Source organism: Nesoenas mayeri, assembly GCF_963082525.1.
Source record: "Nesoenas mayeri genome assembly, chromosome: 20".
NCBI classification, from domain to species: Eukaryota; Metazoa; Chordata; class Aves; order Columbiformes; family Columbidae; genus Nesoenas; species Nesoenas mayeri.
Window position 1 is genome coordinate 8,324,163 of NC_137569.1, and position 17,914 is coordinate 8,342,076.

At 43.1% G+C, this 17,914-nt stretch overlaps 1 protein-coding gene across 2 annotated transcripts in view; it reads right to left on the reverse strand.

Annotated features, from left to right (window-relative positions):
- AUTS2 (activator of transcription and developmental regulator AUTS2) overlaps positions 1 to 17,914 on the reverse strand; it is a gene marked incomplete at both ends in the record, with an annotated part of 710,546 nt that overhangs the window by 514,802 nt on the left and 177,830 nt on the right. For both annotated transcript variants that reach the window (XM_080357101.1, XM_080357100.1), the window contains one exon: positions 5,569 to 5,778. In XM_080357101.1, coding sequence (XP_080213227.1) covers positions 5,569 to 5,778 — 210 coding nt within the window. The remainder of the gene's footprint in view (positions 1 to 5,568; positions 5,779 to 17,914) is intronic.

Here is a 17,914-nt window from a genome sequence, read left to right on the forward strand (position 1 = left end):
TGTGTGTTTTCCAGGAATCCAAAGGGCCTATTCAGGAACTTCATTAAACCTGGGGGGGATGCGCAGTGAAGAACAACAGGCACACGAAGCAACACATCATTTTTCAGTCCTTTCTATAAAGAACAACAAGCCTTTCTGTGCCCATTGAGCTCAATTATATATTACCAGGGCCCAGAAGTTGTTTGGATGCTGCCGAGCAGCTGGGTGCCTTCCCAGATGACACACTGGATATGGTGACTGCGGGTTAAGTGCAGCTGGAGATTTCTGTGGCCTCTGATCAGAAGCAAACAGCAGTTGAGAATCACAAAACGCTTGTAATTCAAGCACTGTTTGTCACCAGTGGCGGCTTCTGAGAGGGAAACGAGAGGGGTAGCTGAATAGCAGCCCAGCTTCCAGACACGCGTTCCCTCACACATACAGAAATGCACACACTGTGCATGTGGGCAAAATAAAGCGCGGTTCCCTTTCAAGGATGAAATTACCAACTGGCCAGCACAGAGCACTCAGTGTTTTAACAGCACGATGGTAGAATAGATAACACCGAGCTGGACAGTAGCAGACAGAGACAACATTAACTCACACAACAGGCCCCTCTCTGGGCACATCCTCCATACGCACACCCTGGTGTCACATTTACCCATCTTTACCCGTCCCTTTCTACACTTTCAGTGCTGCAATCTGATTATTTTTTTTGGTAGTGTCCTAGTTTGTTTTTCAAATTAAAAGCTGTTAATAGGGTGGATCAATAAATAAATCAATACATCCAACCAAACGATGCTCACAATACCAACACACTGCAAAGTTTCACTAAAACAGTGCCCCCCTGCAAACTCCCGTTGCTTTGGGTTACTTGAGCCTTTTGGCATCACTTGCACGTACAGAACCAAGCTGTGTAGGCTGCAAAACAAACAGCAAACCTAGTCATTTCAAAGCGGTTGTGCTAGTATTTTGAAATAAATTCTAAAAAATAACCTCTCTCTTCACAACCAGAACGGAAAGTAACATCCATTATCTCAGTTTCCACTCCTGCATGGCAGTGTCCCTGCTGCCCCGCTGATGCTGCTCCAGAGGCGAGCGGGTTTGCGCCGCGCTCCGTGAGTCGGTAGTGACATTTCCTTTAAGTTCAGTGACTCAGGGCCAGACCTCCAACAGCGCCGAACTTGGCCAAACGCAGCCCGCACAGCTTGCAAACCCTTCCTGGTTCCTCCGGAGCTGCTGGCACGGCCCAGGATCCTTCCTGACCCTCGGCAGTTTTGCAGTCACTGAAATCCACTGGCTGCCAGTGAAGTAATCCCAGCTCGCAGCAGCTATAGAAAAGGGGATTCAAGCCCTTATCACATGTATGCACGTTGTATGCGGTATTTCCTAGGTGTCTAACCACACACTGCACGAATATATACAGGTTTTCTCCAATGCTGCGCACAGCTAGGAGTTGGGAGTCAAAGAAATGTAACAGTTCGCAGTGGTTGCGGATGATACTTGTAGCTGCTATTGCACTCCCAAAGCCCACCCACAATTTCATTTTCAATTAACAGCTCTTAGAGAAGCAGTAATGAAAGCAGTTGCTAAAGAGCACTCAGATGTCATTGAGAGACTGCAAACCCAAACTGTAAATAGCACATTGTAAATCGCTTGTCACCAGTCGGCTCTCCCTGGGATCACGCTGCCGGTGACAATCAAACCCATCTGCTCGGCTCCCCGACCAGTGTCACCGCAACCCGGAACGCCACCACCCACCTCCCGCTCTGCTCTCATTACCTGCCATGCACAGGCTTGTCTAAGAGCGTGCAAGAGCCATTCTGGACTGTAACGTGATAAAAATGCAGATCACACGATGGTTATTTCACCCTTCGCACCAGCAGTTTGCTGTCCTGAGGCACACAAGCGCCTCTGCAAAGGACAAGGGTGCCCTCAGTAAATCTGCAACAATTAGCAACGTTCACAAGTGACAATGACGGGGCATGACAGTGACCGTCCAGATCAGCCATCAAAAGCTTAGCAGTCTCAGATTTAAGATGTATAGATTAAGGGCGAGACTACCAAGGGGATCATGAACTTAATTCTGAGCAGGAAAATCTTCAATAAATTCCTTCCCTCCCCTTTAACTGATTCATGTAATGGACTACAAGGTTAAAACTAATAGTTTATAATGCTTGTAGTTGACTGCCAGAGTCAGGAGTGCATCTTTTTTTTGCTGTTCTTCCCATTTTTCCTTTATCTCGTTAAAATTTACCTCCTAACTCCATCATGAACTCTCTTCTCTTTGTTCATTATCTGCCCCTTATTCATTGCCAGTTTGCCTCCTTCCTTGCATTCACATGATATCTGGGATTCAATATTCTGCAAGCGTCTCTCAAATACACATAACCCAGCTAATATACCACTTGCCCAGCACAGAGATGACTAGTTTAGAAGCAGTTGCCAAAGACAATCCTTTCCCGCAAGAAGGCGTATTAATCGCCCAGCAGATAAAGAAAACGACGCAGGAATTGGTAGAGGTGGCAAGAGTCAGTGTCTCTTGCTCTAAAACACACACCCATTGAATAACGAGAAATGGTCCTTCCCCCTCGCCATGAAAATACTCTCAACGCTCCTGCTGCAATAGAAAGTCGTTTCCCAACATGTCCCATCCTCCTCGAACCCTGAGGAATGAAAACGCAAAAGTTTTTGCCACCCTTCCACTAGTTTAGAAATGTTCACTTTAAGATTTCCAAATGTTTTTTACAGGAAACAAAGAAAAGCACGCCATCACCAATTAGTGTAAAGGAAATTAAATGTAAAACACTGGAGAAATATTCCGATGAGTCTTATGTTTGCTTAACGCCAACTAAAAGTTCCTTGAGGCACTTAATAAGTACATTTATAAAAGCTCACAAAGCAGAGTTCAAAAGTCTTCTCGCTAGTAAAATATGAGCCTTAATCAACCTACAGTTTCGCATTTTCTGGATTTCAATAAACCTGTAGGCATTTCAGCATAGCTGGATAAATACCTGCATGAATACTGCAAGGATTTTCTCTGAAAACTAATTAGCAGTCCTTCCAATAGCCGACTTCAACTAAATCTGTTTGACGAGGGAGCTTCATGCCGGAAATCCTGCATGGGAGAGTTTGTTCTAGCAGATCACACACTGCACAGGAAGGTCTATCAGACAGGACTGTTAACTACCGGTAGAACAACGAACAAGATCTTGAGGTATAAAACATTCCCCAACAGAGCCAGACTGCAGCCAAGGTCTCTTCCAGCATGGGAATGCAAGTGACAGCATCAACATTGCATCCTGCCATCCAGTTATAATATCCACATGTGACAAATCAGGATTCCTCTGATTCCACATTTTTAATGTATCAAATAGCACCAACAAGGCATGGTCACCATATACGTCCAGAATATTACACGGGAATTGGGTTCAGACTTTTCTACTCATCAAGCGGACAACACCAAAATGCCCAGCTGGTGGTTTGTGGCCATTTGGGATGGCAACTCCGCCGCCCATTGGGAGCCCAGGAATTCCGTGGGGACGCAAACCCAAGGCGTGCAGCCAAGGGTCACTCCAGGAGGAAAAGTGCTACATGAGCAGAGAAAAACACCCTCACAACTTGTAGTTCTCCTCCTTTTTTCAAGGTTTTCACCATTTGTCTTGAAAGAGGACAGAAAATGCTCGCAAGAAATACTATATATAAAGGTTGTGGGTATGTCTTTGCAAATAACTTCATAGTCTTTTTCATGACATCTTTTTTCCACATCTAAGTGCCAAAGCCACTTGGATTTGTCAGCACCTAAACTGTTCATGAGACTGAAATGTTTGTATCTAAGGAGCTATACCCCTAACCAAATGTGTTAAATTTCTATTGAACAAGATATTTTATTCCCTCTCAGCCTTATCCCTTTGGAATTAAGCAGAGTACTCACATTTATCAGCTAAAAACAAAACCATGTTCCATGACATCTGTCAACTCAATACCTTCCAAGACAGTGTATATTTATTTTGAAAAACATAACCCCACCAATAACCTCCCTGAGCAGAGAGGCTGATTCCTTTGCTGCTGAAGTACCAGGCAGAAAGGTTTCACCTGGCAGAAGGTTGTGCCGGGGAATCAAACAGTGCCAGAAGTCAGCTTTTACAAGGGCCAGTTCCGATCGCACAGAGCACATACATTTACCATTTGACATAGTGAACATGAAGAGGGTGAAAACCAGGTAGGTGGACACAGAAAACAGTCAAGGAAACGGCAGCCTTCAGTATCTACTTATAACCATTCCATCAGCTAACCTGGAGACATTTCTCACCTCCCTTTGGCACATAAAATAAAATTAAATTAGTAGAAATACCTTTAACAGATGTGGTAGTGTAGAATAGGATTTTACAACTTGTTTGCTCTGCTGAAGCACTGGATAATCTCTTATTTTATTGCCACATACAGTATAGGCTTACAAATAACGATGAAAACTTTTTTTTACCAGTTTCTGTAACTGTCAATATCAAAATTGAATGAAAATCAAGGTACTTGTCATCTTCAATGTTTCTTCCATTTCACTGAGCTCACAAAATGACAAGCACTGAATTCTCACTGTTTCCTTAGTTTCTCTGCAAAACAACGTTCAGTTTGCACCCAACAAGGATGAAGACATTCAATGAAGGTCAATCATCTCCATTAGACATACACATTTTGGTTAAAGAGTCATTAATATCACTCAAATTTCAGTCCAAGTGGAGCTCTTTGCTGTTACTTTAGACTTGAGTTTCAGAGACCACAATCCAAGTGACTATACAAGCACACGTTATACTTGAAATCCCCAGCTCTAATTCAGTCTTTTACGTATGACACACACAGTGATATTTATTCAAAAAGAGCAAAACATGGCTCTTTTTTCTGCATCCTGCTCACCAGAGAAATCACACTTATCACGTCTTCTTTTTTAAGAAGAAACACAACACTGCAGAGTCCTGAATAAGAGTCCCAGATTTCCAGCCTCAAGCTTTGCAATCCTGGATGTGACCTGCTCACTTTTGTCACCCGTGCACCAGTGTCACAGCGAGGGAACACCAGCCTTGGGACAGCAGGAGGTTCCTGCTCAAGGGCAGGTGATGAGTTACCCAAACAAGCACACTCCAGTACCACTGACGTCCCACAGATGAGCTTCTCGCACCGTAATCAGTCTCAGAGCTTTGTCTTGATTCACAGCTGCCCCTCTCACAATAACCTCACTTTGCCCTTGATGTTCAAAGGGGTTTTACACTTCCGTGTACGAAGTCTGAAGACAAGAAGGCACATTTATAGACCAGATCTGTTTGTGCTGGCAGTCCCACAGCCAGGCTATGGAAAGCCCTTCCAACCTTTGCACATTTATCCATCACCTCAGCTCTAACATCAATACACTGCTTGCTTGCCCACTCCGTTAATCTCTTCTAGTGTCAAGACACAGTACCAAGTGGCACCCAAGAGCCCAAGAATAAAACAACAATGGAGTTGAAATCAGTGATCCATCAAAGTGAGAAATCTGCTTCTACACACCAGACGCGAAGAGCCAAAGCCCTCCCGCCCCACAACAGAAAACTGGTCTCCTACCTGTCTGAGGCCCTTCGGTATTTTCTTCCTTTTCCCAAGGTGCTGACAGAGATTACGATCATTTTCTCGGTCGGAGCTGTACTGGTGGTGGTGAAGTCTGTTCTTTTTTGGAAGATACGACAGCCCATTGGTAAGTGCTTCCCGTTTCTTCTTGGCCAGAGGATTCTGTCGCTTCTCAACACGTTCCTGAGGTTTCAGAGCCACGTCCTTCTGCAGAGGGAAGGAAGAGAAGAGAAACACAGCAGTTAAGATAGGGCTCTGATGTGGTCAACCTCAAGCCATAATTCTTGGCGACCAGCAAAGCATTCTTGAGCCAATGCTACAGTCACCAGAGAAGGAGAAATCAGTCTGCACAGGTGTCCACATAACCAAAAGACAGGCAAATGCCTGTAAAATGTGTAACATGACACGAGCGCACAGAAGTGGACACACACTCCTTTAGGTTTCATACCATCAACCTCCTAATTCTGAGACACATCTCACGTATCAAGTAAATATGCACTTAGAAGACAGCATATGTTTGTAACGTTTAAATTAATAATGGCCTTTGATTCAAACAAGGCTTGACTCTTCATATTTATTTGTATTATTGCCTGTATTTGGCAAGACAAGGCAAGAGCTCAACTAAACTCAAAATCAGTGGACATTTCCCTCAAGCCTGACCTAGCAGAAGATTTCCACATCTCGGGGTGGGTTTCCAAATTTAAAAAGGCTTGTATTTGAAAACTTTGTTACTTGCACTTCTTTAAACCCCAGAACCACGGTCTATAAAAACCACTTAAGTCTTGTACCAGAAACACAAGTTTTGTTACTTAGCCCACAGCTACTCTATTTTCTTACTGATAACCTGCAACACAGATAATTAATTCACATTTTTGTTTCAAAATAAACATTACTTGAAAAAAAATTCTCCAATAACACAAAATTAAAGGCAGAGGAAGAAGAGGCTGGATGGTCACTGGGAGAGAAGAATTAGAAGCTATTAGAAAGTATAAATTACAATGTCTATTGCACACCCAATAAATAAAATTTGCTAAGTCACATCTGCTCAAAGAACTCCATAGGTAAGAGTACAGTATTTCCATATGAGGGACATATTACTTAAATAATGTAATACTTTAAGCATATCCTACTACCATGCCTGGCTGCTTTGACCAAAAGCTCTTCATGCCCTGCCACCAAGTACTATATGATCTTGTAAACCCTCATGCTTCTGTTCATTGTCACTTAATATTATAACCAACAGGAGTAAAAAAAATTGGGCTGTTGGTCCCTGTGTCGCAAAAATGTTCAGGAGAATATCGTTCCAATTAAGCCACCTTTTAATGCAAAAAAAACATGCCCGAAGGCAAAAATCAGTTTGGTTTTGACTGAAGAATGCTCCCTACATGCCTATCTAAACCACAAGAGCTTCACAAAATTCATAACTGAAACTAATGAGATCAGTAATTAAACTGAAGACACTTGATGTTCAAATTTGATACTTAGCAAAAAGAATAATTTTATGAGCATTATAAAAGGGAGTACGGAACAGATGCCATAAGACACTTTTTCTACCTTTTCTTCACCTAAGAGTCCATGGGAAATACCCTACCTACCACAGTCAGGAGCTTCATCTAAGCTCATAAAAACAACCTTTAGCATCCTTGGCCATAAATCAGGATCAGTGTTTTAAGAACGTCTTGTCTCTTTTCTCTGGTTCCTCCAGCTATTAAGAAACAAGTCAGCAGTAGCACAGATCATAGTAAGGTGCTTTGAGATCTCCTTGTCAAACACGCTGTGCACAAGCTGAGATCCTCCAGAGCCAGCCCAAGGACAGCAAAGCCAGAAGAATCATTTTTGTGAGCACACCTGCTGCCTCTTTTCCCAGGGAAGTCTTAGATTTAGATACACGCCACAAATGCACAAAGGCAAATTCTCAAGTGTCATATAGTACAGTTACTATTTCATAGCTTCATAAAATAGGAACTACAGCAACCAGAAATACACACTGACCTCCTGGCCAACAAGAGAGCACTTTGCACAGCGACCCCCACGCTCAGGCCTGTTTGGCTGCACTCGGGGAAATAAACTGGAAAAGCAAGTAATGCTGCAATTCCCAGAGAGCAACTTCCACAGGGCAGAAAAGCACCAGAACCACAACTTGTTCAATGCGCTCCATTGAAGCAACGAGATATTTTATCATAGAACAGATAACTACCATCGTGCTGCTAACGATAAAACATAAATCTCTGCTTTTTCAGATCAGCATGAAAAAAATCCAGAGCACGTTATAGCAGAACAGACTTTGGTTAAAACACACAGCTCATGTTTGTAGATAGAAACACTACTGAAAAGGATTCACTCTAAATGCAAAGGGCCGATGGAGTGAAGAAAGGGAAAAAAACTCTCCTAATGACTAAATAGCTTTTGTGGGATTTCTTTTCTCCTTTTTCTTCAGGTAGGGACCTAAATGAAACAGTGGCAGACTTCCAGAAACTTATAAAATGTCTAATGGGGCTAGCACTGCCATCAAGAATTTACTAGCTGCCATTAGCTTTAAAGAGGGTGTAAGATGGGTCAAATTTTGCAGATCACCATGGGCATTATCTGGGATAACCTCCTTCATAAGAAGCCCATGTTGCAGCCAATTGCATGAATTGCCAAGATCCACCTAAAGTGAAGTTCATCTCCTGTCAGAATTGGGATGAAAGAATCTGCATAAAACCCCCGGCAGAGCTGAGTGACAGCACAAAGCTTTCTGCAAACTCCACGAACGAATGGACCAGCCAAGGCAGACGGAATAATTCACAGAAATCTCCAGAAATAAGGTGCCTCTTCTGCTGACGACCAACAAGCAGAAAGGGAGCTCCTTACGTACATGCACTGCAATTCTGAAAACTGGAAAGCAGGCCTTAAATCTAGTTTGGTGGGTGGGCTTCCTCTGAAATGCAGACATAAAGACAGGTGTTTAGACAACCCCGTTTCTCCAGCACAGCCGTCTGCTTTTCACCAGCTGCCATCGCTGCCGAGAAAATTACAGAGCGCTGTGGGTCAAAACCCTGTATTATCCAATTGTGTGGCAGAACCTCTCATTGCTTTCAACAGATACACGACCCGGCCTTAAAATATGTATGTATACAGCAATATATATTAAATTCTTCATCTGCAGACTGGACTGCAACACGACATGTTAAAAGAATAAAAGCTTAGATAGGGCGGTGGATAAATAGGGGGATAGGATGCATTAAAACCAGCTTGGATGCAGATCACGGGGTGTCGATGCTCATGTTTGAGGGTGCGAGCTGCCCAGGGCAGTTTCGCACACACGCGCTCAGCCGGGAACGCGGCCCAGCATCAATCACTGCCCCGCTTTCCGCCCTTGCTCCCTCAGCCCCTTTTTATCTCGGTGTTGTTTAGATAGGACAATAGCTGTACCACGCCGCCTGCTAGTACATTAGCCGGCACAATCTTAATTACAGACTTCAGGCATCATCATGATTAGAGTAATAAGCTGTAATTACTCTAAGGTGACAGGACTGCACAGACCTTATCTACATAGATAAGGAGATGTAGTAATATTTCATGTCGAGACATATTTTTCAGCAGCTACCCATGGAGTCGATTCAGACTAAGCACCAGACCCTGGGAACAACACATTCCGACTTTAATGGAGGTTTTTCTCCTCTCCTGCCAGCATACAAGCCCACACACTATTAAATAAATCCTACAAACATATTAGGCATGGTTTAAAACCATCTTATTCAGATATATCTTTCATCAGTAAAGTGCCTTAAGTGTATCAGGAAGGTGACTTAAATGTATAAATATGTAATTACATGCAATTCAATACCAAAGTGCATTAATATTTATGAGTGTACTGTATAATCTAAAAAAATTTCCATTTGTTTTATTTCTATTGGGCACATTAATCAAGCTGATCCCAGCGTACGTGCCATAGCGGAGGAGAGCTGCCAGTGCTGAACAGGCTCCTGCCGAAGCCTGATGGGCTGGCACCGCAATCATCGCAGCTCCAATTAATATTAACAATTGCAATCCCAGTCCTGCTTTTGGTGAGGGGAGGAGAAGCCGCCTCCGTGGGTACATCAGATGATTTCTCGAGGTAGGAGGCTTGAAGGACACGCTGCATTCTCACCGAGTGTTGAGCTTTCAGGGAGCTACGCCTGATTTATTTCAGGAATGTCTATCTTCTTGCTACGCAAATGCCAGCTCGTTAATTAGAAATGAGCTCCTCGGTGGCAGCTGAGCAGCGCTTCACCTGGCTTTGCGGGGTACATCCTGCACCCCAGGAATCTTCCCCAAGGGCAGGGCCATTGCTGCTGCCCTCCTTTCCAGCCACCCTCCAACAAGTTAAAAACTACATGTGAACAACAGGAGCTCTGTTCCACCCCTTGTGACAGGAGTTTTCAATGGGAACACCTGATGAAAAGCAAAGCTGGGACTGCCCTGTGTAACAAATGCACCGCAGCCACGGATCTGGATGGAAATTTCAGGCGCCGCTCAGGGATTTCAGGGCTTGATCTTTCCAAAGCATCCTTGTGGATTATTGTGACTCCAGCATTGCGAGAACTTCCTTTCTGAATTTGCACCGAGCATGACCCCAGTAAAACGCCGCTTTAAAAATAAAAGTAGATTACAGCGCAGGGCTAGTAAAACTGAATAATAACAGCAGTCTACACCTATATTCTAATTATTTGCTCCTCAGGTTCTTGCTAAAGTCCACAACAGGTCCATATCAAAGCCCAACAATTTATCCTTCACTCCAACAACAAAATTAGGTATAGACACTTTTTAAACCCCCAAATTTTTAAACAGTCATGAAATACAACTCGACTTAGAACACAAAGAGTTAGAAAATAAGTTGGAATCTACACCAGTTTGCCTCTGTCCACTATTCAGTCATCCAAGTATCCTTGTCAAACAGAATTGTAAGAAACACTGACAACACCAGCACCTCTATATTCGCTGAGATAATTCGTTACAGAGGTTTACCTTGCCCGACATTAAGGTGCCCAGAGAGTACAGCAAGAAATCCTGCAGCTTCGTTAGCGTCACGCAGCAGGTCTCGTTAGCTGAGACACAGCAGAGCAACACGCACAAACTGAACCAAACCCCCTTGGAATCCAGAAACGGTGCTGGTCTCAGAGCACCAAATTTGCCATCGCATCCTGACAGTCTTCATCAACTCATACTGGGCTTGTTTCTGGTACATTTGGGAAGAATTTTTTTAGCGGATGGATGAAAATGCCTTAAGACTTCAATATTTCTCTCTTACGTCTCATAAATCATTATGTTAGTTCTGGCAGTGACAAGATGTAAAGGTCTGAAAACAATGCACTGACTAGTCCCTGGAATCTTTCAAAACCACAAAGCACACAGATGTTTCCAAGTCATTCATTTCCCTCCATATAAGATAGTTAAACACACTGTTTATTCTTCTGGATGCACAATTAGTTCCTCAAAAGCATTTATCTAGGTGGAAAAAAACTGCAAACACTTAAAACAACACCAGGGAGAAAGGAAGGTGGGTGTAAGGTGCAGTGTAAAAAAGAAAAGGATTCTCAAAGCGTAGAAATGATGATATTTTAGCACACAAGGGACTGGTGGAGAGAGCCATGATGTCAGCTATAGCAGGTGCAGTTGCCCACCCACTAATCCCAGCAACTTCTTCAAGTCACAAGGCCAGTGAAGAACGGTTTAATCATATTTTCTTTTATTTGTTTTAATAAAATTACAATCCATCGCCTCCTGCATCTCTCTGGAATCCGAAAACAAAGTGCTTCAGTGTTGTGCAAAAAAGGTTGCGCAACAGACTGGAGATGAAATGCTGCGCCGGGCTGCAGGACGCTCCGTGGTGATTACAGATGGAGGCAAAACAATGGAAAAGCATGTTGTTGTCTGCCTGAGATAGGTTTTATAAAAGCGCTTCTGTAGCAAAGAGATTGCTTTGATTTTTCATCCCAAAAACATTTGTTAACAATATCATTGATAAACACAAGGTTCCTCTTCAGGTGCTGCTGATTTAAATTACACACAAAAGAACTACATTCAAGCAACATTATTGAGGTTACCAAGTGAAGGACCTGCAAGTTACGAAAGGCCAGGATTAAGGCTGCAACCACCATGTTAATTCAGCCCTCTTGTGCATATGCATCATGATACAATCTTTAATTACATGATCGCATGCTCTTATTTCCCATCCAGAATGGAAGGTATTCAGCTAATGAGCAGCCACTCAGGATTTTGTTTCCTCGTCTTTGTCCAATATGTGGGCCCTAAAACTTGTTTACTTGCACTCCATTCACACCCTGCTCCCAATGCGCAATTATTAATTTCCTCGAGGGCTTTTCTGTACAGCTTCTCACTACAGTATCAGATATTCAACAAATACCAATGACCTTTATTACAGCTGTTTAGCCAGATGAACGAATTGCACTATTCCCACTTCACAGGTGGCAACAACAGTCCTGACGTGTTCAGGTCAAAAGCGTTAAGCACCCATTAGGAAGTACCTAAGATTTGATTTTTCTGACAGCTCTGCAGAGCACTTTATTTAATGCCTGCACCCACTTCAGCAGCTGCTGCAAATCAGCCTTTAGCAAGCACCGCAGCTTATAAGGACACAGATAAAGACTGTTTCTAAAATACATAATATGATGGCCTCCCCCAATACCACATACTAAACATGGGATGGAGGCAGAGGTGAAACCGGATTCTAATGACATTCAACCCATACCGGCACAAGGAAACCCTCCCGCAATCCTTTCCCACTGTGCACATTCCAGCTGCAGAAAGAGACAAAAGTCTCCAATTCCAAAGCCAAACTTGTCTGAGTAAAAGACTTTGGGATCTTCAAGAAATAAAGTAGGCCGTTATATCACTGACAGTGGCATCACAATTCATAAAGAAAAGGGGAGCCAAAGAAAAGAAAATTTTAAAATAACTTTAAAAAAACAAAACATCAACAAAACAAACAAAAGCAAAAACCACAAACAAACTTGGAAGAACTTAAATACATAGCTGCCTGCTACATACACACATCAGGCAAACGGAAACAAGGGATCCTGTACACATACAACTCCTGAACTCAGCCACGGTTATACACTTGAAATTGTTTTCTATGTAGCATTATTTAAAGAAGATATAGTTGTTAACTCTTCTCTTAGATTTTACACTGTTTGTAGTGGTGGGATGGTGGTCACTCTTCAGCACAAGTCAGCTGTGACTGAGTCCTGCTAACGCACTAGACCTAAGGAAGTCACCTAAAAGTAGTATTTTACTTGGCCAAATACATGTCCTTCCCTGCTCACAAGTTCAACCAACGATGCCTTTCCTCAGCATGCTGGGCTTCTGGACACAGACACTATTTCTCAACAATTTATGACACTTTAAATGAGATCTGCGCTGTTCATTTGTGACTATTCACACAGGCTACGTAATATTGTTTCTGTGCCTTACCTGAATAATTCTCTCACATTTAATTACACGCACATGTGTCTAAGCCTCACTGCATTCAATGGGATTTCAGTAAAATCCCTAAACTTGTTCCATTTGTTTTCAAACGGCTGAATATGAGCATACACTCAAATTTTTACCTCGACATAAGAAACACGCTTAAAAAGAAATTTTAGTCAAGTACTTGAGTACAAAGGTTTAAAACTTAATCCTACACACCAACTAAAACAGCAGAGTGTAATTACTCAAGATTTTGAAGGCACTCAGTTCTACAAATCAGCTGTAAAGCAAAATGGACAGTCTTATACAACATTTTCCATAGTATTCACTAACACAACAAAATAAATGTTTAGCTGAAATCTCAGATTACAAGAGCAGCTGTTGAGCTGAAGTGGCCTATGGAATCAAAGCTGGCAAAATCCGATCTCATACCTGAAGATGAATATGGAAGCAACTGATTGTCGTTCTTTTGTTTCATCTTTTTCAAACGTCACATGTTATTTTCAGCCTTACCCTCCCCATACACACACTCTTGTTAGCCAAAACACTACACCATACCTCACTATATTGTGGAGAATGGTCATCAAACGGCTGGAGTTAGGAAAAAGCCAATTCTAGGAGCTAGTGCTGAGAAAGTGCTGAGCAAAGCCAGCTTAAATCAGAGCCACTGAACCGCCTGTGCGGGGGCTGCCGGGGTTTGTAGAAGGCAAAGCACACGCAGCTGATTCTGCTCAGACGGACTGAGCCACAAACCATGGGCTTTGCTCCTGCCAACACAGCGGCTCCACCGCACCAGCGCTGCCGCCCTACAAGTCGCATCATGTATTCAGAGGGGTTTTTTTGGTCTAACAAAAGTTGCTTGCAAAGTCCAAGGTTACCTCTTTTCTTGCAGATCTGCCTAAATCATCCGACTCCATCTGTCTCCTGTGACTCGGCCTTTTGGAGTACACGCTGTGTGAAGCACCAGCAAGAACAGGCCTCTCCCAGCAGGGAATCCGTGTCCTCTGCCCGTGTCATCTCAGACGTGTTCTCTTCAAGTCCTCCACGTACAGCCTCAAACCCTCTTCAATCAGTCCTTCAGACACATATTAATACAACCTGAAGCACCCAGGGCACATCCTCAGCAACCAGGCCTCTGCCTGAGCTTTAGGCCCATGGCCGCCCTGTGAGCACGAGCTCCAGCACAATTCAGGCCACGACTCGAGTGCTTCAAACACAAGAGACACATGACTGGTACCGGTGGTACCACAGCACTCCAAACCAGACATGCTCTGCATGACTTGCCTCCTTCAGACAGCTCACACAGTGTTACAGCCAAGGGAAACCAGCTCCCACCGGCCTCCGTTTGTTACACAGTGCAGGGCCTTAACTAAATGTGCCTGACATACCCTGCGAGCAGCACGGCCGCATTCTCACAAAGTGCTTGTTTTCTTTGTTTGAGGAAGGAAAAGAAAGAGAAAAGGAGTGTGCGGAGAACAAGAGTCCATAGGGATACTTGCTTTAAATCTTCCTGCCAACACAGAGGCCTTCGCTGCTCTTGCACCGCTCTGTTACCATCACAGACAGGCAGAGAGAGATGAGCACTAAGCCAGTTCCTAAAACAAAGGTGAATTTGTTCCGTGTGTGACAGCAGACTAGTTGCACATTTGCAGGAATGATCCTGTGTTTGTATCCAGCACCATTATTCCGTACAGACAAGCCAAGCCCTGATCTGATGCAGAAATGCATTCGGCCGCAGGCGTGGGCTGGGACTGTCTGTGTTTCACACCGATGTGCACCTCGGTTCACGGGTCCAAAACGCTTCTCCTTGGAAAAGCGTGATTTTCATGGTCAAGGGAATCCAACTGAACAGTTTTCAAGTACCACACTGAGCAAAATGAGGAACAAATCATTTCAGTTTGTCTAAATAATTGAGCAACTCTTCAGTTCTACACTGAAACATCTGGATTTCTTTTTCCTTCACATAGTGGTTTGGGTTTTTTTTTTTTAATTTATTTGCAGTTTCTGTTTTGATTTGGAATTGAAAGAATTTATAAAACTTCAAGATGTCTCCTAAAAATAAAAATTTTGTATCTGTAATTATACAAGATCTGCATTTACTGACCAAAATACACGTGTCATCTTAGGACCAAATTACACTGCTTTCTTAGCCATTACTTAAAAAAAAAAAAGTAAAAAATATGGCCCTTTTTAACCTTGTTTATCCCATGTCCAAAAGCATCAGTCCTTTATTTTTGCTCAATGTCCTGTCAACATTCCCAGGAGACTTCTGCAATGAAATCCTCTTTCCCTCCAGCACAACGCTGACTGTGGGCTCCTCCTCTCCCTGAATACATATGGTGCTCGCTGAATAATTCAAATGGCACTTTGGTTGGCAGGCCACGGACTGAGGCCAAGGAGTTAGTGGGCCAATAAATCTTGTATTTAAAGGGTATCCCCCCTTATGGGTAGGGTTAGAATAAATGGATGTGGGCTTAGCCGGCTCTCATCCCTGCCGCTCCTGCACCGGGGCTAAACAGATGACTTCAGCCTCCGGGCTCTCACACTGGCACCATTCATTAGCACAGCACTCAGCATTCATAAAAAATGTATTCTGGTTTGTAAATCAAATCAGAAGCACCTTTCTATTCCTTGTCTTGTGGAACGATGGTTCAGCACCAGGAGAGTCCCGTGTATTCTAAAGGTCTCGCTAAAACAGGGTGGCACGGACACCTTGGGAGAGGTTCGCTTTGCTGCAAGACTAGGCCAGAAAATCTGCTCTCCAAGAGCCATGACAAAGAAATACCCTTGAGAAAACACAGGTCAAAAGAACTAGGAGACTGTGCTACATAGGGAGAGAAATGGAGAGACCAAAACGTCCATGTTATTTATTTCTGTATCACAAATGAAGCTTTACAGGGAAACCAGAGCCTTCCCTCTGCACATGCACACAAGCGGGACAAACGCAGCTCTTTGGACAGATAACACAGAAATACACAGGGAAAACGACAGAATTCAGAGAACTGGATTGTGCCAGATGGCAAATGCTCCAGCCTGTGGATTTTTTAACCAAACCAAAACCTCGAGATAGTAACGAGTTATAATTATTAAGCTTTTAAAAATAAAAATCTATTTTAAAACAAGTCTTTTCCGTCTTGTGGGTCAAGAAGTCAAACTACTTAACACACTATCTTTTCTGTCTTCTAGGCTCTTACTGTCTCATATTCCCCTTGATTTTCTTTCTTCTTTGCTGGGAACCACTTAACTGTACCACTGTTCTTGGCATGTGGCACACAATCTCACACAAAAGCCTGATGAAGGCAGATTTTAAAATGAAAAGACAGTGATTAGAAGGTAAGGGGAGGGTAAAGAAAAAAAGAGAGCTCAGTGCAACCAGAAGACTGCATTTCTTAGGGTGAGTTTGGTAATATTCTTCGTTAGGAAAAGGATCAGAAGGTTTGTGCAATTAGAGGAAAAAAAGGAAAAAAAGGAAAAATTGTTCAACTGCAAAAGAAACCTCCTTCTGGCATGCAGGCTGAATAAAACAATCAGAAAAAGAACAAAAGTTTAAGAAATGGAGCGATATGTAACCTTTCAATTTGCTGGCTTATTCTTCCCCTAGGAAACAGATACAGTGAAGATAAATTTGATGATCAAAAAACCAGAGGGATTACATTCTTGTACAGTGCTGATCATTGGCAAATCCCCCTCTCTGCAGTTCAGAAGCACAGCTTAGCATAACAGACCGGATTTATCATTGCCTCGTCCTTCGCCCCGCTTACAAAGCGGATAGAAGTTGCTTCTATCTCAAGAGTCCTCATTCACATACACAGATGAAACAACCAGCAGAACTATTTTGTTATTACTTTACAAAGATATAAGCCCCCGTACCAAAGGCACAGAATGAGCCACACTGGATAACTGCCACGTGTTTTCCATCTTTATTTCTCCACTTCCATGAATGTATCGCATCCTTGCATTTGTTTCAGCTTTAGGCCAGCGGATGCTCCCAAGTCTCAGTGGGATCACCCAGAAAACCATCGGGTACATTGAGCAGTTCCTAGGAGGGGAAACACAGTTCTGTCTTGTGTTCAGAATATGGAGTCTCCAGTTAAACAGGCACAGAACACATCAAGAAGAGTAAAAAAGGAAAATCAGAGATGACTGCTTTCTTCAGTTTAATTACAGGGCATGGACCCTGTAAAGCTACCCCATACACCATGGAAAATTGCCTTCACGGTTGTGCCGTGGCTGAAATACGATGTCTTCTGCAGATATTCAATTTTTTAAAGCTACTTTGTGGATAGATCATTTGAAGCTGAAGTGTCATCTAATATTCAGGGGTATTCAGTGGCTGGAAAAGCAATTTCTGTAATATTTCTTGTTTATATTCACCTAGAAGCTACAAATTTAACTTGGTAGGGATACACAGTCAGGGGATCCGGTTCCAAAACAAAACATTTCAAGTCAAGAGCTTTGCTAATGCCTCCAGCAAACTTGCGAGGAGTCACCCAAACTGTGAATCATACCACTTGAGCAATACTTAGATTCAAAGCACACTTTACCGTCTACCCAGCTGTCTCGACTGAACTTGAACTATTTCTTCTACAGAAAGCAGGCAAACTGCTCTCTCTGTAAAAACTTGCCTGGAGCAGAAAGCAGATAAAGCTCTGCAATGCATCTCTCGAGAGCTACGGAATATGTTGAAGAGAATTAGAACTGTAAGCAGGAATCAGTCTGCACTTGGAAGGAAACCTTTCCTATTAAAGATTTGTTTTCTAAGCTGCTTGTTGGTGCCAGTATCCAAATCTCTCCTGTCTGATCTTATCACAACTTGTACCCTGCCAGGCGCAGGATTAGAGCTGGCTGGGCTGAGATGGTAAGTTATTAATGTGGGTATTTGGAGACATAT